Source organism: Benincasa hispida, chromosome 2 (assembly GCF_009727055.1).
Source record: "Benincasa hispida cultivar B227 chromosome 2, ASM972705v1, whole genome shotgun sequence".
Classification (NCBI taxonomy): domain Eukaryota; kingdom Viridiplantae; phylum Streptophyta; class Magnoliopsida; order Cucurbitales; family Cucurbitaceae; genus Benincasa; species Benincasa hispida.
In genome coordinates this window covers 21,727,114-21,749,096 of record NC_052350.1, presented here as the reverse complement: position 1 = coordinate 21,749,096, position 21,983 = coordinate 21,727,114, and the positions used below count along the sequence as shown (strand labels likewise).

At 30.6% G+C, this 21,983-nt stretch overlaps 1 protein-coding gene across 1 annotated transcript; it reads right to left on the bottom strand.

The window, feature by feature from the left end:
* Window positions 1–12,715: 12,715 nt before the first annotated feature.
* On the bottom strand, window positions 12,716–14,609 carry LOC120071242 (auxin-responsive protein IAA29-like). Its single transcript, XM_039023399.1, has 4 exons — window positions 14,252–14,609; window positions 13,900–14,171; window positions 13,109–13,190; window positions 12,716–13,022 (listed from the first exon to the last, which is right to left on the bottom strand). The coding sequence occupies exons 1-4, from the start codon at window positions 14,509–14,511 to the stop codon at window positions 12,971–12,973; spliced, it is 666 nt and encodes a 221-aa protein (XP_038879327.1). The 5' UTR covers window positions 14,512–14,609; the 3' UTR covers window positions 12,716–12,970.
* Between the last annotated feature and the right edge of the window lie 7,374 nt (window positions 14,610–21,983).

Sequence of the window (21,983 nt, the reverse complement as noted above, 5' to 3'; positions counted from 1 at the left end):
AGGAGGGCGCGAAGTAGTACAATGACAATGAATATTTCCATGGCAACTTTCTAGTCCTTATACGGTCGCAAATCAAAAGTCAAAGAAGTCCAAAGAACGACAAAAACAAAATATGACTCGATGGTACCCATCTCGAAACGGTTCGAGAAGTACATAAATGATTTGATTAGTGATCCATAGATAACCTCGAGGAACTCATTGTGGATGTGTTTGAAGGGTTTTGAATACCCACAGTGGAAGCACGTGAATGCGATTGGGTCCCAATTTACATTTTTCAAAACGTAGAATAAACCGGAGAATGTAAATTGATAAACAAGATTCGTTGAACGTGATATTCACTATTCCAATTTATAGAGGAAAAGAGAATCGAGAACTTAACTATGAAGAAATCAAGTCTTCTTGCTTCCTCTTTAGATCATAGTAAGATCATGAACAGATCTTCGTCTCCCTTCCGGTCTCACCAGAGCAACAAGAATAAACCATAACAAACACCATCACGAGGTCCTCCTCATTATTATTTAGAATGAGAATTAGAGCAAAGGTGTGGGCTCACTGAGCATAATTTTGGTAGAAGGAGAGGAGGAATTGTCTTTTCTTGAAAGAATTACAGAGAGCAGAACACATAAGGTTGAAGATGATGAACACCACTCTCCTAGAGTGTTTCTATGTTTCATGTTCTTGAGGGATAAAGAAGGGAGAGGTCACTATCAAAATAACTCCCTCTCCATTATTTAAAATTTTAAAAAAAATTATAACTCATAATTTTGAATTTTAAATATACATGATAATCACCTTATTATATATTAATAAAACTATATGTTATATCACATATAACATATAACTTATAATCTATATTATTTCAGATATAATATAACCTATGGTTTATTAATCTCTCATATAACCTATAGTATTAACTTATAGTTTTTATATTAATCATTTTCATATAATTAATGTTTGAATCATATTCAAATATTTATTTCTCTCAAGTAACTTATAGAATTTATATGAATTATATTCATATTAATTTTAACCTATATTTTTTATATGAATCATATTCATATAGTTAATATTTAAATCATAATCAAATATTTATTTCTCTCATTAAAACTTTAACTTATAATGTATCATATATATTATATTAGTTATATCTTATTTTATTAATTTGAACAATTCAAATTAATCCAAAATTACTTTGACTCTCTTAATCCTAATTGAGTTAACGAGGGGACCTAATGGACTTAATTTCATTAAAGAGTTTAATTAATTAATCAACATCCATTAACTGTCAGTCACTCCACTAAAGACTGATAGCTGCAGTTTTGGAACTATAGATATATTTCCATGTTCATTGAATATTACCAATCAAAAGTGCGTTGACCGTCCACAAATTTCTCGTAAGTACAATTGAGCCAAAATTACCATTTTTCCTCTATAGTTACATTTATTTCCTTAAGTGCCATTAATCCCTCTAATGAACAATTAGTCATAGTCCTACTACAACTAGACTCCAATTTGGCCATTGAGAGGGCGAGGACCCTTATTGTTCAAGACTGGAATCAGCCCTTAAAGAAGCAATTCATCTACTTATCGTAACAAAGTGAGTGAATTTCATCTTCTATAGTTGAGTTCCCAACTCTCCATTCAAACGAATCTCCAAAATGGTAGGCTTATTGAGTCAGCTGGCCATTCTCACTTATACAAATCAAAGGACTGCCTTTATGAGTAGAAGTTCGCAACTCTCTCAGGATTAAGATTAAGTCTGGAGGAACTCGTTTTACAGAGATCCTTGAGCGGAAGCGAATTGTCTAAATTCAATTTTTATTGAAAACTAAATTTACAGTAAACATACAAGATATGTATTCACAAACAAATTACAGCATACTTTTTACAAAGAAAAGAGTTCAAGAAATATTACCTTTGAATAACCTTTGTTCTTGTAATTCTCTTAAACGGTCATGAACTCGAACACAACTTCTTGAAGACCTTCTTCAAGAACTTCGCGAACCAAAAAGAGACACTACCATAGTGAATCATTGGTATTCTCAGGGTGAGAACCCAGAAGTGGTGGGCTCTGACTATTTTGGTTAGGAGGGTGAGTATGTAGCGGCTTGTGAAACTGCTAAGGAAGCCGTTTGGCTTAGGGGATTCTTGACTGATCTGGAAGTTGTTCCAGATATGTCAAAGCCCATCACATTTTATTGTGATAAAGTGGTGTCGTGGCTAATTCCCAAGAGCCTAGGAGTCATAAGTGTGGCAAACACATAGAGCGGAAGTATCATCTCATCCGAGAGATTGTGCATCGAGGGGATGTGATTGTCATGAAGATAGCTTCGAAGCACAACGTTATTGATCCGTTTACGAAGGCCCTCACGGCTATAGTGTTTGAGGTCACCTGCAGAGTATTGGTCTATGGGACAGGCCATGTTTGGACTAGGGCAAATGGGAGATATTGTACTGGGCGTTTTATGCCCTAGTTTATTATTTGTGTACTTGTATTTTTATTATATTGTACAACCCACTAGCTTTAGGTGAAGTGAGAGATTGTTGAGGTTGATGCCCTAAATCTCGTAGGGTTCTATAAATGGTAAACAATGTATGAACAAACTCATAATGTGATTAATAAAATATATGATATTTTATTCACTTTGTCTATAAAATATGTGATATTTTAGTTACATTAACCACAAACCAATGAACTAACATATGAGGTTATCTTTATAACTTAAACATGTATGTTGAAACATACAAGTGGATCATGTTTAAGTGATAACCTAAATGTTATATTAAATGATTTATATTAAATGTCATAAAATAGAGAAAAGAAACTATAGTTTATATTGTATGTTATACATTATTAAAACTATAAGTTATATGTTATATTTGATATAACATATAATTTAATATAAATATAATATGATAAGTTAATTATCATATATATTTATATTATGTTATTATTATTTGAATAATAGGAAAGAGAGTCTATCTTTTTTCTCCACCCATTTTAGTGGGATGGTTATTATTTTATGAAAAATTATTTTGTGATCTTGTGTTCTTGAGAGAATTCTCAATCTACCAACTCCATACAAACTTTCCCTTAAACCAAAATAGTCAGAGCCCACCACTCCTGGGTTCTCACCCCGAGAATATCAAGGACTCCGTTGTGATTGTGTCCGGTTTCCGTTCGAGGTTTTGTTGAATAAGGCCTTCAAGAGATTCGTGCCTGTTCGAGGGATTCGTGAAGAAAAAGGTTCTTCAAAGGTAATGTATCTTGAACCATTTTCTTGAAAAAACATGCTATAATTTAACTTTAAATGCATATATGTTGTATGTTTACTGTAAACTTTATATTCGATAATTAATGGAATTTGGTCGATCCGCTTTTGCTCAAGGTTCTCCTTGAAGAAAATCGGACATGAGGATTTCCATGAGCAGTGGAATGATCGTTTTGAATTTCAATCATATTTGAACAACAACAATTACAGTCACAAAACGAAAACATATTGATCATGCATACAATGACATTACTGCATGCTTTACTACGATCAAGGGAAAGAATAACATACCTTTGAAGACTCATCTTCAATCTCCCTTGATCACGAATGCTCGAAAAGACTCCAATATTGCAACACACGAATGCTCGAACTCAGCAATCTCCAAGATCACGAACAATTGACAACCACCACACAAACACCACGATCTCAACGAACGGCCTCCAAATAACCTCAACTATGTCGAGTTGAGTATGACACCACCACAATGGCTATCTTGGTATTCTTGGTGAGAATCCAGTAGTGTGGGCTCTATGTGGACTTGGTTAGAGGACGAGACTGGAGGAAGAACAATCGTGTAAACGATTGAACAAGTGGGAGATATCAAAGTCTATCACATAGACGATGCCCAATCATTTAACAACGCTATGCGATCGTTTAGCAGAAACTGCACGGTTGTTTAGCTAATTGGCCAACTGAGTATCTATCGTATAGAAACATAGTCTCTCCTTCAACTGTCGTTTAGTAAATATTATTTACCTGACAGTCATCGTGAGAACTTCCGAGAATGGAAACTCTTTCAACAACTTCTAAATTTAGGAAAACATTTTTTCTTTTAATCTTACGGTTACCATGAAACCACTAATAACCTCCCACTCAATTGGTTATTAGAGAAAAAGAGATAATTATCCAATAATTAATATTATTATAAATATACATGATAATCAACTTACCATACCATATTTATAACCTATAGTTTTAATATTTCATCTCATGAAACATATAAATCATTGTTATTTTTCTATTCCATGGTCCTTAATATAATTCTCATTCACATTAATCCTCCATTTGATGTATCTCATACATCACACTGATTATATCATATATAATCGAATTACCTCTTGTCAATTTGAACATTTTAAATCAATACCAAGAACTGATCCTCAACTTGAATCCATTGAGCTACCAAGGGAACCTTATGGACCCGTAACTCGAAGCTCCAACGGTATGTGAATAACTGATTAAACTCTTTAGTCATGGGATCCACCATTCGTTAACTATTAGGCACTCCACTAAAGACCGATAACTGAACTCTTCTTACTATAGATATTATGTGTCTATATCAACCAATAAATAGTGCGATAAACCTTCATAGATCGCTCGTAAGTACAGCTCGCCAATAACCGTTCTGCCCTTGTAGTTACATCTAACTCCTTAAGTACCACTAATTCCTCTAATGAACATAAGTCATAGTCCTACTATGACTGAGTCCTCTCTTCCAAAGAGAAGCTGTAACCACTATGTTTAAGCCCCGGATCAGCCTTTAAGGGAACAATCTATCTACTTACCCTTGCTTTGGGGAAGAAGTGAATTCCATCTTGTGTAATTAAGTTCCCAGCTCCCAAATCAGACAAGTCTCCAAAAAGGTAGGCATGTTGAGTTGGCAATCTGGCTACTTTAACCCATACTAATCAAAGAACCGTCCTCAAAGGCAGGAGTTCCCAAAACACTCAGGATTGAGGTCATGTCACCTATGGTCGTTTAGGTGAGATGTAAGTCTCCAGTATCAACAGCGTTATATATAGAGACGAATCATCTCGTGGTTCGGTCTTATACAAACTCTTTGTATAGGACACCCCCGCTCGCATGTCTCTACATGAATGGTCAAGATCTACCATTTGTAGTAGTTCACAACACTTGCAAACCTCTACAAAGTGGGTTGTATCCATAGTGTCACCAAGATCAGGAATCCCTCCATAATCCTTATACTACAGACCTATTTAGGTTATCACTTAAGGCATGATCCACTTGTATATCTCATATACATGCTTAAGTTTACATACGATAACCATGGAGCTTTGTTTATTGGATATGAGTAAATGCCATAAAATAACTCTTATTTTATTCATAACAATGTGTATAAATTATAAACAACGAGACTCCGAGAGAATTAGGACACCAATCCCAATATTTCTCACATGAGTTTCTTCAATTGGTATCAGATAACCTATAGTGTATATAGTATCAGATATCATATAATCTATGGTTTATTAATCTCTCATATAACCTATAGTATTAACCTATAATTTTTATATGAATCATTTTCATATAATTAATATTTGAATAATATTCAAATAATTATCTCTCTCAAGTAACCTGTAGAGTTAATATGAATCATATTCATATTAATTTAACCTATATTTTTTATATGAATTATATTCATATAGTTAATATTTGAATAATATTCATATATTTATTTATCTTATTAGAACTTTATATTATAATATATCATATACATTATATTAGTTATATCTCATTTAATTAATTTGAACAATTCAAATTAATCCAAAATTAATTTGACTCTCATTAATCCTAATTGAGTTAACGAGGCGACCTAATAGACCTATAGATTGAAACTTCAATGATACTTGATTAATTAATTAATCTCTTTAATTAAATTAATCAACTTTCATTAATTTTTTGTCACTCTATTAAAGACTGATAGCTGCATTCTTTGTATTATAAATATATTTCCATGTTCATTGGATATAACCAATCATCAATGTGTTAACTCTTCACAAATTGCTCGTAAGTACAGTTGGACCAAAATTACTGTTTTGCCCCTATAGTTACATCTAACTTCTTAAGTACCACTAATCCCTCTAATGAACAATTATTCATAATTCCACTATAATTAGGCTCATCTCTAGTCAGTGAAAGGGTGAAGGCCCTCATTGTTCAAGATCGAAATCAGCCCTTAGAAAACAATTCATCTACTTGCCCTAATAAAGGGAATGGGTGAATTCCATCTTGTATAATTGAGTTCCCAACTTCCCACTCAGAAGAATCTCCAAAATGGTATGCTTATTGAGTCGACGAATCTGGCCACTCTCACACATACAAATCAAAGGAGCGCCTTCGTAGGTAGGAGTTCACAACTCACTCAAGATTAAGGTCAAGTCACCTATGATCATCCTAGTGAAATGTAAGTCTCTTTTAGCAACGTTGTTATAAAGAGAGACTAATCATTTCGTTGTCTAGTCTTATACAAAATTTTTGTATAAGATACCCCCGTTCATATGTCTCTACATGAAAGATCAGGATCAAATCATCTGTAACACTTTATAACAATTGTAACAATTACAAAGTGGATCATACCCGTAGTGTCACCAGGATAAAGTATATTCAGGTTATTACTTAAATATGTGTTCAGGTTATTGATAGCAATTTGTTTACAGATATTTTCAAACTACGAGAATACAAGAGATTTAGGACACGAATTCTAATAGTGTGTACTACCGATGAAGGAGAAATACTTGTGGATAACTCTGTTTTTCCCGCACACATTTATAAGTGACGAGGTAAACTAATCATACTTCCACCTCAACTAATTTATGTCTTAGTAAGTGTCCAAGTTTTTTCGTAAATTTTTTACTTTCTAATTGCAGACTGTTGAGCTTTTGTTCATACTCCTACGGAATAAGATATTAAGTGACAAGTCTCCGATTGAAATCACATATAGTTTACCATAGCTGATCGAGTCGTTACAGTAAGTTATTAATATTGTTTAATTAGAATAGTTTTGGTGCTACCATATTGTCCTGACCAAGTATATCTTTGAATGGAACTTCTTCCATCGACCAAACAGGCTATACGTTGAATGGAAACGACCCGAACGAAACATAACATATGAATGGGAAAAAAACAACACAATACTGAAGTATGTTAAAGGTGATCAAACCGACTACTGTATTCCGTTGGAAAAAGTTGGCATTGTATTTATGTCGTATAACATATACTGAAATTACAATGGATTCTAATGAAGATCGACTTCGTCCGTGGAAGGTTAGTTGTTTGGGATTCACACAAAAGAATGTCTACCCACTTAGAATTGAAAGGCCACTTAGAGGTTATGCAGACCATAGTACCCGCATTACTTGATAGAGCGGGGGTGACATTGGGCATGCAAGAGCTTACCACTAACGCTATGGGAAGTGGAGCCCAGATGCCCCGAAACAATCGGTTTACTGTACAAATATTTATCTTGTGCTAAATTTTTTGAATATGTTGTAACTGAATCTAATATGTCTACATTGACCCAATTGAATATGGAATTCTTTAGATGTCAGTTTACTGTACAAATATTTATGAACAAAGCATTTTACTAGTATATACAATGTGGTTTTTTTTTCCTTCTTATGTTAATAGTTTAGAATACATTAATTTTTGTTCAAATTGGTAAAAGTAAAACAATTAAACACATATATTCTATATGTTAATATCTCACAGTACATTAGTTTCAATATTTGTAATTGACAAACAATGCAAAAGGTTTTTTTTCTTCTTCATGTTGCTATCAACGATTGTCGGCAAGTTACACGATTGTGACCACGCATACCATACCTAGTACATTTTTGGATATGAATAACCTCTCATGCTGACGCTATTCTAATCTCTGCATCGGTGGCGAGATTTGGATGTCCTCATAGTCATCTGGCAGCCGCCACTCCGACCTTGAGTCCACGGAAAAAATTATATATGCGTTTGATCCAAAAAATAGGCTATATGTTGTATGTAGGAGAGCAAAGAGTGTACGAATCAATGTTCCGATAACGGAACGTTGTGGTCACGTGAGAGCATGGAATTTCGTAGTAATCGAAATCCTTGCAACTACATACTTGCGAATTCAGGTCCACTACTCCACCAAGGTGAGTATCACAAACTTCAAAGGTAAGGAGTTCGATTGACTTAACAAAATGTCTTCTAGACCTAAACTCTACTGCTACCACTATACCCTCTGCGTAATCTAACAACATAGTTTGACAACTTGATGCATACGTTCTTCACCGATGTTTTGCAACAAACTCCTTATGTGATCAAGAAATTTAGTAATTGGTAAGGTTCTAGCATCCTTTAGAATAACAAAGTATTCAAGTACTTCTCTAAATGACATAAGTATAGCCCCAGTGTACTCAAAAAGTAGTCTCACGACTGCCTTGGTAGCTAGAAAAAACTCGGGGATGAGAGCTTGCTTCCCGAAGTGTTTCATTAGATTTAAGACTTATATGATGAATGCAGATATAGTGGAAGGCAGAAGGAAATACCCTACGGATTGCCTTGCTAATACTTGGTTTACAATCTACAATGACAAGTTCTGTTATAGCCACAACAACCTACTTAACTCGATAAAAAAACCATGTCCACACGTCATCCGTTTCACCTTCCACGATGGAAAACGCAATTGGACATATATAACCATTGCCATCCATATAATTCACACTTAACATGACTTCCTTAAGCTTACCTCGTAAGTGTGCCCATCAACAACTAAAACACGCCTTACGTAGTTAAAAAAGACCTCAAATTGAGGGTCCCAAAGCCATTAAGATGTACTTGAAGTACCTGTCATCATCAAGCTTTAGTTCGTAAATAGTGTCAGGGTTCATAATCTTTAAGACTTCCTCATAGGCATGAACATCTGACCTGACACAATCATGGACATATCAGTACATGCGCTTCAAGTTTCCACAACAGTATTTTCACAGTTCAGTTCAACAACCTCACATTGATGGTCATCACATTCACCATCTTCACTATTGCCTCTGTCATCCTCTTCGGTTAGTTCATCAGAGTCATCATCCAATTCCTCTTGTAATCCCCATTCGCAATCTGAATCGTCTTCATTATTGTTTTCCTCTTCATTCACATTTTCTTCACCTACATTATTCCCAAATCCCTTTCCCTTCCCCCCACCCTTGCTTCTACACCAACATTATCATCCACACCATACCTTGGTGATGATGGAGCATATTCCTCAGGATTGTATGGGTAAGCAAAGAAAGTATCATCAGATAGGTTATACAGGGCAACATTACTATCTAATGAGGTTAGTGATGCAGTATAACTTGATGGGTAACTTTGTTCGAAGGAAGGTTGTGTAGGGTAATAAGGGGGTGGAGAATCTTGGGTTGAATTATATGGAAAGCTTGGTTGGTATGAGCAACTAGGATTCTTTAAGTCACTGTTGTCATATAGAGGTTTGGACTTCATTGATAAATAGATAGGAGGCCTACATGCATCCTGACCACTTAAAAGGAAACTAAGTTCATGATCATTTTATATCAAATAAGTAGAAACCCTGAAGCCAATATTGTATAGACATCTTATGACGAGATCATGAAGGTTTGGATCAATCCCACTTAGCTTATACAACTCCAACAAGAAGTCCTCAAACCTAATATCATATCTTATGTCCAAACCCTCTAGATTATCATTTGCGTAGTCTCGTTCATCCTCACTCCAAATACCACCTTAGCAAACAAACACGTAAGACATTTTGCAAATGAAGATAAAATTCTTATAAGCGGACTTATTGGTGAAATAAAAATAATATTGTGAATTTTCTCGTAAGGTTGACTAAGTCAGCTTTATGAGAAAGTTGATCAAACCAAGTCAGAGTTTACAAGAAAGTTGACCAAACCAAGTCAACCTTCTATAATTTTGTGAATAAAGTGGGTTCGAAATAAAATAGAATTATACAATTTTTCTAGAATGTTCACAATTCAACTTTACGAGAAATCACTCTGGAAGAACTCAGGTGTTGAAAGTGGGTTGAGAAAAAAAATGTTGGTGTTATGTGATATTTCCCACAATGTTGACAAAGTCAACTTTATGAGACATCTTTGTAAATTAATTTTGTCTCGTAAAGTTGACTTTACGAGGCAAATTACTGAATACTATCATTTTTCTCCAAATTCAACCATGTTCCAGTAAATTGCATTTCAAAATTTTCTCTCCAATTTTCCTCTCAGAACTTTGAAAAGGGAGTAAGAATTCGAAATTTTTCCAAAAAGCTGTTTACAAAGGAGTAAGGATTTTGTTGGTAGTGCAAACTTTCTGGAAAAAAATAATTTTTTGGTTCCATATTGTAGTTTTTAAATAGGCTTATCATACAATGACAAAAGCTAGAAAACAACGTACTCCTATCTTTTAGAACTCTCAAAAAGAAAAAAGAAATAGTTCCTCTGAAATTGGGATCCTAAAAAAAGGAAATATTCCTCTCAAATTGGGACCCTCAAGTATAACTTTTTTTATGAAAATAAAATGTAAAACTCAAGTTTCAGGTTTCTAACTTAAAATAGGTTAAATAAGTTAGGTGACTTCGTATTAAAGGCAATTGAATGACCATTTGTTTAGAGGCAGAATTGTACATTCACTTCATAGGATCCTCAGTTGAAGTCCAACTATTGGACATTTTCAAAAAGATGTTATTTTTTAAAGACACTTTTTTTTTGGTCAAAAATAGCAATTTCCCTTTTAACTCTCCTTTATTTGAAAGCGTTCTATCTTCCATCTTCTTTGTTCTCCAAATTTCTCCTTACTTCTTCTTTCTAACTTTTCATCTTCCATCTTTGTTCCAATTTCTACAATTGCTCAAACTTCTTTATCTTTTCCATTCTTCTTCCAAAATCTTCTTTTCAAACGCATCCTTACATTTGGTGTTCAAGATAGATTTAACCACCTTCGGACAGTGAATCAACCGTCTGAAACTAAAAAGGTAATTTTTTTTTTTTTTTTAAAAAAAAATCTACATATTTTAATCTTTAAATGGAGAAACATAAATAAACATAGATTCCTAAATTTAAGGGAAGTTAGAAAATTAAAAAGACACAGAAAAAAAATCTAAATATCAAACCTATTTAGCTATATTTCAAGAATTTTTATTTTTTGGTTATTTATTAAAACGACAGCTTGTGCAATCATTCCTCACATTTCTCAAAAAATTTACTAACCCACCATTTTGAGCATGGTATCAAAATAAAGAGATCATAGATTAGAATTCTTGTAACATCGTATTAGTATATTAAAGTATCGATATGATTATATTTACCATAACTTGTTAATTTGATATTTTGGATTGAATATATTAGATTTAATTTTAAATCTATATTATCATTAATGTGGTTCATGTACGTAATTATTCCCTCTTTAATATTTTAGGTCATTATTTTACTTTGTTAATTAAGTAAAAGGTAATTTTCTTAATGGAATATCTAATCCAATTACAAAGGAAAATAAGAAATAGAAACACAATCTCTAGCAAGTATATCACATTATTTTAATTCATATTACTGTACAAATCATCTAATTTAAAGATTTTGATTTTTATTATTTTAAAAAGTATTTAGAGTTTTCTTATATAACCACGCAAGTTAAAATTTACAGAACGGTGGCGAACATTAGCATATCATTCTTAATTTTTTTTTTTTTTTTAAAAAAGAAACATTCATGATACAAAAATTGAGATTAACCACTTATTTATTTTCAACTTCTAAGGAATTATTTTCATTATTTTCATCACAATTATTATTTAAATAATGTTAAACTATAAATTTAATTACTAGATATAAATTAAAATATCATAATTTCATTGATAATAAAATTCTAATTTAAATCTAAAAGATGAACTGATTTTTATAAATTTTGAATTTGTTGATAACACATGAGAAACAAATTATTAAAAGTCTAGAGTGTTGTTTGACATTTTTTAAAGTTAAAAAAATCAAACAGCTAGTTTAGACATTAAACATTTAACTTTACCAATAAATAATCCTGGACTAAAAAACCCAATAAATAATCAATACACTTAAAATGAACCCAATCTTTAAAATAGGTAAGTTGAATCTTCCATCTAAAATCATTTAGGAAAAATTACCTTTTTAATCCATGTTTCGACCTTTTAAATGTATTTTCAAGAATTCAAGGACTAAAAAGATATATTTTAAAAACTCAGAAACTAATCATATATATTTTTAACAACTCAAGGACTAAAAAGATATATTTTTAAAAGGAAAATTATTTTAAATGGTAAAATTGTTGAAAACATTTGCAAAATATAGCAAAATTTCAGAATCTATTGATGATAAACATTAATAGACTTTTATCGGTGTCTATCAATGTCATTGATAGACACTAATAGAAGTCTATCAGTAGTGTCTATCATTGATACATTATGAAATTTTTCTATATTTTGTAAATATTTTAGTTTATTTTTCTATATTTTAAAACAACACTTTTTTAAAATTTAGAGATTAAATGCACATGTTTTTCAAAATTTGGACTATAAAATTCTACAGGTAATTTTTGAACCTATGTAAGTTTGATCTACAGAATAAGACTCTAGAAACCAAATCTCAAAAGTATTTAAATGCTTACACACAATAACCTATGCATATTTCTTTTGTAATTTCATTTATGTTAATTCATATTTTTAAATTCCCGTAACATCTTTTACCCAACAAAAACAAATCAGGTCAAGAAGTAAGAACCGATTCATACCTAAGGTTTTCTGTTTCTTCATATACCATAAATATACAGTCATCATTAAAACTTAAAGTGCTATGAGAAAAACTAAAAAGATAGAAATCTATTTAATTAGAACAGCATCTGATTCTCTGACCGCCACCGCCGGTAACCCCTCGTCAGCCAGACTTCTTTTCCAGTTTCATCCGTTGAACAATTCCGATGAAATTCCTGTCAAAACCAAAAACCCTCACTTAAATTTTCGTCGAAATTTAAAATGTCAATGTTGATGAAAATGTGGAGATGTTTAGCTTTACCTCCAAGTTACGTTCTCGGCAAGTAACCAGTCACCATCGATATTCTGGTAAGTGAGTCTGTAATCGTCGGAATCCGTTTCATCTATTAACCAAACAACCCAAGAAAAACACTTTTAGTTTAAGTAACCGTTTTAGTAAGTCAGATTTAGTATTTACAGTAGAAATTAATGTTTATAACGAGATTTTTTGAATAAATAAACCATAAATTTATTAGAGATTCGATACAAGGTTCATGTCATAAAATCATAAAATTGACAGAATTTTTTCATGTTCAATAATCATTTGATTTTTTGTTTTTTTTTTTTTAAAATTAAGCCTATGAATATTAATTCTAATGTCCAAATTTATTCTTTTATTAATAATTTAAAAAATTATGTTAAATTTTGAAAAAAAAAAAAATTATTTTTATTTTTAAAATTGATTAAAAATTCAATCATTTATAATTAAAAAATATGTCAATTATTATAAAAAAAAAAAAATAGAATAAAATAGGCTTAATTTTTTAAAACAAAAACAAAAAACTAAAGGCTAATTGATTAGGTATTAAAGTTTAAGGGAAAAATCCTTTCAAAATTGAAAGTACATATACTACATGGTTGCAAATGAAAGTTCACACTAAATCATGAATGTCCTGAAAATTTTAGGATCAAAATTATTCTTTTAAACATTTCAATAATATGAAAATGTGTTTAAAAGAATAAAATAAAATAAAATATTAATTTTCGAATGATTAAAGAAAAATAATTTTAAAATCATTCTCAAATTCATTGGGATAAGAAACAAAAGCTTACCAAACATGTTCATCAAAGTGGCTCTAAGCGCATCAAAAGAATGGTGTTGGCTCAAATCAACCTTTCTAGCAATTCCTACTCCCTCCATCTTCACCTTCACGTATCGAGAATAATTCGAATTCAATCCTCTGTAAAAGCCGCCGCCATTCTCCACCATCGGACGCCGAATCACCGCCGCCCGTCCGACGTGTTTCTTCATGAAAAGACTCTTTCTCCTCTTCTTAAGCGGCGGCCATCCCACAAGCCCATTCTCCCGTTCCTCCTCCTCGTCTCTGTTAAATACACCAAACAAAAATTCAGCCATCAAATCAAATTCCAAATTAAAGAAAGTGGGTATGAGATATTAGCGTACGAATCATTAGAGGAGGCGGAATGAGGGTCATTAGAGTCGTCGTCATCGCCATCATTGGGATGGTCGTTCCAAAGAAGCAGAGGAAGTGTTCGACGAAATGCCGCAGAGTGGTTGAAATCACGAGAACGCTTTTTGTGAGTGATAGAATCGAAATCAAAACAAAGGGGATTGTGGGGATTGTTGTGATGGGTGTTTAAGTCGAAGGGTTTGATGGGATTGGTGGGGGTTAAAGCAAGGCCCAGTTGAAGCTCCATAGCCATAGGGGCAGAGAGTGAAGGAATTCTGTAACAGGAAAAGAACAAAGATGATTGAATATAGAAATTGGAGAGAGAGATGTGGGTTTGTTGGTGGAGAGGAAGGGGATTAAAAAGGAGAAGGGTCGTGCGTGCGGGCGTGGGACAAGAATGAGGATGGGGACAAAGTGTTGGAGAGTGAGGCAAAAAACGTCTAAGATGTCCGTATCAATGCTCTGTCTTTGGCCGACCCAGTTGCCCTGTTGTTCCTTTTTTCTTACCCACATTGTTTTCTGAACCTCCAACACTTGGCCAACTTCTTTTACCTTATAATTCAATCCCACTCGCAACCATTTTCTTCATCTCTTCACTTTCGCCTTATCTTTTCTCTCTTCTCTTTTTCCATTCCTATTCAACGTGTTCATTTCATTTGGACTTCTTTCCTTTGCTTCTGTTCTAATTAAACCAATTCTATTTTGATTGGTCTGCGACAGGTTTGAAGTAGAGGTGTTCAAAAAATCCGATAACCTGCGATCAATCCAATCTAACCTATGCGGTTTGGGTTGGGTTATCAACTCATATGGGTTTGGATTTGGTTCAAATAAATGAAAATTTTATGGGTTGGGTTGGTTCATAGATTCACCTAATATAACCCAAACCAACTCGAATTTATTATTAATTTAAACAAATATTTTTTTTTGTTACTTCTTAACACAATTATTTATACATATATTGATTTTTAATTTTATTTAATTTCAATATTTTTTTAATAATTTATTCTTCAACAACTCTTAAAAATAGTTTATTTGCAATTTAGAAAAAAAATTTGCACTATATAAATTGAAGTTGAATAGTTAATCTTAATTCAATATATGAAAATAATTAAATTAGATTTGTATATATTTACGTTTTGTTTCTTTTTAGAACAAAATTTTAAATAAATGACCCGATTAACCCGAACCAACCGAACCCAAAAATTTCATGGTTAGGTTGGTTGGGTTCATTTTTTAATAGGAGTTATTTGGGTTGAAAAAATTTACAACCCGAACATTTGGGTTGAGTCTATTTCAACCCAACCCAACCCATGAACACCCCTATTTGAAGTTGTTGAATTAATTAAAAAAAGAAATATATATATATATTTAAATTAATACAGGGTAATGACAAAACTAATAAAAATGAAAATATTTACATATATAGAAAATTTTCATTGTTTATTATTGATAGACAGTGACAAACATTAATAGACATTTATGAATACCTATTATGATAAGTGCTAGTATTCTTTTAGTGTCTATTACCATTAGAAAATGATATTTTGCTGTATTTGAATACAATATATTAATATAATAAAAGATCCCATCTTTGTTTAGAAGATCAAATACTTATCATTTATATTAAATTATACTACATTCTGTTATGTCTTTTTCTTTTTGTTTCGTGAAATTTTTTATGATACAATAAAAATATCAATTTATCCTTTATGTCTATGTTGAATTTATAAACGTGTGAAAATATCAATAAAAATGGCGACATGTCAACGAAATTTAATACACTAGACTAAATTTTAAATGCTAAACTCTTACAAATATATATTAAAACTTGAATGGTTAATGGTTCTATCAATTACCTCATCAAAATAATAATAATAATTAATTTTAAAATATAAGGTGGAAACTTGGATTCTTGTTATGAATATAGAGCCTTTTGAAATTGACTTTTCATTTACAAGTATTTCTAAGTGAAAAAATATTATTAAACATTTAAAAAGTCAAATCAAACTTGTCTTTAGTATTTGATTTTTAAAAGATTAATATCTAAATGTCAAAGTTCGGTCTATTTAATTATTGTGCTAAACAAAAAAAAAAAAAAAAAATTCTTAATTTTACAAATTTGTGTATGATAAATTTTTATCATTAAGGTAAATATTAATTTATTTCTAAAACTTGATATTGTATCAATTTAAATCATAATATAATAATTGTATCAATTTAAATTTCGATTTTTGAGATTTATATCAATTTAAACAATGAATTTTTATAGGTGTATCAATTTAAATCATGAATTTTCATAATTATGTCAACTTAAACCTATCATTATGTTTTATTTGGATACACTTATAAATGTTCAAGGTTTAAATCGTTATATTTATGAAAGTTCAGGGTTTAAATTAATACATCTATGAAATTTCAGAGTTTAAATTGATATAATTATTAGTTTCAGATTTAAAATTGGTATAAATCTCAAAATTTAAAGTTTAAATTGATACAACCCCAAAATTTAAAGTTTAAATTGATGTCATTTTTAATCTAGGATTTAAATTGATATATTCTTCAAAGTTCAACATTAATGACTAAACTTGTAATTAAAAAGTGAAAAAACTCAAATTGATTTAAAAAAAGAAAAAAGAAAAAAAATTGAGAGAGAATATCTATCCCGGCGGTGTAGACACGCTCCGTATGCGAGCGTGAGAGATTTTGGTTTTGATGGCGGAGATTTTAATTCTCTGCGTCCTACGCCTTCGGGGCAGTACGAACATGGTCAAAACTCGAGTAATTGGGTGGGCCCCATCCCTAATTAAATACCCAATTTCATAATAATATTAATAATAATATTCTTTAAAAAAAACAAAAAACAAATTACGTTTATTATAATTTTTATATCATTAGCTATGCTTCCATGTTTATCATTGCCACTGCCCAGGGCAGTTCTTTGTATTCTCGATTATGTTTTCTAATCCCTACTTTGTACCATAATTAATTATGATCAATATATATGATATGATATGTCAAAATTTTATTGTAAGTGAGTTTTTTTTTTTTTTTTTTTTTTTTTTTTTTGTTGTTGCATTGTGATATATATTATGTAGCACGTGACATAATATTAATATTGTTAAGAGGAAGATTATGTAAATATATTTTATGGAGACAATATGTGTGGTTATGATTAATAAATGTTTCCTTATTCCATCTCCATTATTAGATACTGTTTAGAGGGAAGTGGGACAGGACATTAAGGAGATATGTTCTCTTGTCTACATTTGACACGACATTAAAATGTGATTTAAAATGTTCATTCCAATAAAAATGGCAATTTTACACTTTTTATATGATTCTCTTTGCTTCTACTATTGTTACACCTAATTTGGAACCTTAGTCATTGCCTGTCACTTGTCGATTCAATGGATAAAGTTTTCAATTTATTCGTATTCTCTTCTTTTTTTCACACTTACTCATATTTAAATCAACCACGTTTTAAATCTTTTAACGAAATTATCTTTTTCAAATTGTTAAACATATTTTAGGTAATACTCGGTTTAATCCTCACTCTTTTCGTAATGGTTTTTTAAAGTGGTTTTAAAAATTCTAATTCAGTTTACATAATTTAAATCTTTTAATTTCATCTTTACGATTTGGTCCAAACTTAGAATGAGTTATATCTAATAATAAGTTTTTGACATTTTTTTAACCCAATCCTAAAAAACAATTCTAAGACCCGTCATGAGTTAAAAAAAAAAGAGCATAATAATGATTTCTGTGGTAGACGATCACAAAAATAAAAAAGTTAGTGTCAATCCAAGGATAACTAATGGAGGATAGATCTCAAATTATTAAAATGAAATTATTGATTTATCCAGTTTTTAATACATAAAAAAGATTATTCATCTAGACATATAATAACCTTGGATGATTTTTTTTTTTCAAAAGAACCGAGCTAAAGAAAAAAAATCACATATCCATTCCATTAAAAAATGGCTTATGACGATTAATTCAAATTTTAAAATATAACTAATTGAAAATATGAATAAAATATTTTTTTTTTTTACTAAAATGAGAAGAGTTCAATTAGGATAATATTTGTACTATCAATTTCAAGATCAAATATTCGATTCTCCAATTTTATTCATTAATTCGATATTTTTGTAAAAAATATATATTATTTTTTAATAACAAATTATTAATTTAACTATATATTTTTTTTATTACACGAAGAAAGGCCAGCGTTCAATTTATTTGGACATGGTAATAAATAATAAATAATTAAAGGGTAAGAAGGTCCTCAGAAGCTTCATTAAATGCAAGGCCGTAGGCGAACGAGAACGCACCATCGAAAATAAATAAGGTCAACATCCATAATTAATTAATAAAAAAAGAAGTTAAAAAGTAAAGATTAAGTTAATAATAATAAAATAAAATTCGGCCACGTCGGGATAATGAGGTGAAAAATTGGGACAAGGCAGTCAGAGGAGCCGTAGAAAAGAACGGTAACCGTAAAGCATTTAAACAGCCATGGATGAATGTCGGTGGAGGAAGTGAAACCACGTGGAAGTCACGTGGAGAGCTAGGAACATCAGGCGACAAGTGGACCGTTGAGGTGTCACGTGTCACGAAAGGACAGGACGCCCCCGTAATTAAAGGGGAGTACACGTCGGAAAATGGAGTTTGGGTTTGTCAAAGGCGACGACAAAATAGCGGAAGCTGCTACCGGTTTGATTAGTCCACGTCCGGAATTGATTGGTCCAGCCCATGTGGTTTTATGGTCCAGCCCATTTCAACAGGACCACTGAGCTGGCGTTTGTTGTACTCGCTCTCAAATTTTCTACACTTCTTTTTTTTAATTTGGTTGGTATAATTTAGAAAATTATTAATATTTATTTTCTAGGATTTATAATTAGAATTTAACTTCTATGTTTTCTACTGTGGACGCTATATATGAGAATTTTATCAAATTACAAGAATTGATAAACAAATTAAATTTTAACTTTTTTTAAATTATAGGAATTAAAATTATATAATTTATTAGTAATATTGATATAATAGATAACTCAAGATAAAAAAACTAGGTATATTTTTAGAATTCTGTCGACTTTCATATTACACACATTTTTTTAAAAAAATTTGAAATATATATTAACGAAAGGTAGGAGTTGGAGAATATAGATGATTTAGTGGAAACAAGATTGAGCATATAGTTAAAATATATATATATATATATAATATAAAAGATAGAGCATGTTGTCATGACCACAATGTCGGAGATTTGTTTGAAACCTTCCTCGCCCACAACTAATAGAAATGGAATGACCTTTTTTTTTAAATTTTAAGTGATATTTCCTTTTTCTAATATATTATATAAAGAGCATAAAGTTGAGAGGGACTCAAGCCCCCTCGGGTCCATACTAAATCCGCCTCTGTTAATGGGTCAAAAGTGAATTACCGTGATAAATTAGTATATACACACTTTAAATCAACATTTTTTTCACTTTGTTATCTTGCTTGTATGATGCAAATATGAATATTAGTCAAATAGGGGAAAATATAATTTTTATGCAGGTTTTTGTCTATTCTTATTGTAATATGAATAAATATTACAAATAAGTTGACTGTATAATATAATAACAATTTTGATCTTTGAACAAAATAATCTTCACATATATATCAGTATTAGAATAATATATCTTGATTCATAATGTCGATTATTTAAGGTAGTTCATGAAAATTGTTCTTCCTCTTGGCCTTCTTTAGGATTTAGGTTTTATCAATTCTTCTCGATGAAGATAAAATACTACTTGACTAGGCAGAGAGATGGACAATACTTAGGTATTTACCTATATACATATATCATATGTACACACCTACTTTATGGGTAATTTATTTATATCATATATGTACACACCTAAATTATGGTGTTAATTTGAAAAAAATTAAATTATAAATTTAGTCCTTACACTTTGATACTAGTGTCTTTGGTCCCTAAATTTTCAATTCATTGTGTCTATTAGATCTTTGAAAATTTTGAATTTTTTTTAAAATTAATTGATCTATTAAATATGAATATAAATTTTATGTTTAACGGACAACTTTGAACTTTCAATTTTTTTAATAAAAAATATTAATTAGAAGATTAAATTTGTAGTTTTGAATGTCTGTTAATCAAGTTCTAAAATTTAAAAATTAAATTTATAATTTACCCTACAAAAAATTACTTTTAGTTAGTTGATTGATTCATTGTGCCTAAAAGATGATTTGAGCTATTGTGCGTGCATGTCACGTTAATAATTATATTGAATATAAAAATTAATGTATTTGTGTGGAACATGAGAGATTAAGTTTGAATACGGTTATTTTTGGAAGAAACTGATTTGAAGAAACTTATGCATTATTTGTTGAAATTTTGTTCTAATCAAAAGAAGAAATAAATGGAAAAATGACTTGATGAAATGGATGTTTGAACTACGGTTCTTATCTCAATTAGTATGTGTCTTTCCTTAAAAAACGGTGTATATTTAACAAAGAGTAATGTTAGATACATCATAGATTACGATTCATCTTTTGACAACATACTTTGTTTACACACTAAAAAAATTGTCACGTAATCAATTATAGTTAGCAAATTAAACAATTAGATGAATAAGAATACTATTTCTACGAAAAAGACCATTTATGGGTATTTCAATTGAAATACCGGAAGGAGGTGGTAGTTCTTTTTCTCGTTCTTGAAGTGATTCAAATTGAATGATGAATCCATTTCTTCGCCTCTTTGCCAATAAATCAGAATTACCGTGGAAAATAGCAGGATATGTGAGATTAGATTGACCCATACATAGGATTGGATTAAGTTCTGAATAATCAGGAATTCCGCTTTCGTTTTTACCAGAGAGATCCAGACCATAAAATTTTTGTCTCACATAGCCTAAAATGCAGCCAATTTTTTTTTCTTCAACAAATCATGAACTTGCATATTGTTTTTCAAAATCGAAACTCTATTCATTTACCACATTTGAATTTAAATATTTTTTTTTTTTAAAAAATCAATAATATAAGTTAAATACTAATGATAAACAATTTATTTATTTGATATAATATAATTATCGACTTAAAATGAGAGGCGTAGGAAAGAAATAACTTTTTGGTTCTTAAGTCATGTGTCTAGTTTCTATTTCGTCTTTTAAGTTTCAAATTGTCATACATTTATTTTTGAATTTTAAGTTTGATTTTCATTTAATTCTTAGGTTTCAAAATATTACATTATTACTCTTGAGTTTTGAGTTTAGTTTCCATTTAGTTTATAAGTTTCAACATTGTACACTTTTAGTTTATTAAGGCCCACTTTGCTATTTGAGGTTAACTTTTAGTTAGTTAATTTAAAATAATTATAAGGTTAAAAACTTAAGTTAATTTTAATAATGATGGAAAGCTAATGAAAACTAAACTAATTACAATTAATTTAATGAATAGATATTTACACCAAAACTAAAAGTGAGTATTTTTTTCAAAAATCAAAATTATAAGTTTAAATCTTGAAATTCTATAGATGAAATTGAAATAAACTCAAAATTTAAAGATAAAATATAACATGTTGAGATTCAAATGGAAATAATTGAATGTGTTAGAAGTAAAAGAGAAGTGAGATTGAGGTAGGAAAATTGAATGTGTGATGGTTGTACAAAGTCACATTCAACCCATTAGTCCAAATCAAATTAGTCTCTCTTTTTCTTC

Coding starts and splice junctions, on each gene's coding strand:
- LOC120071242 (XM_039023399.1), bottom strand. CDS start 14,511: ATGGCTATGGAGCTTCAACTGGGCCTTGCTTTAACCCCCACCAATCCC. Junction 14,172..14,251: donor TCCGCCTCCTCTAATGATTC/GTACGCTAATAT, acceptor TGTATTTAACAG/AGACGAGGAGGAGGAACGGG. Junction 13,191..13,899: donor CACTTTGATGAACATGTTTG/GTAAGCTTTTGT, acceptor TTTGGTTAATAG/ATGAAACGGATTCCGACGAT.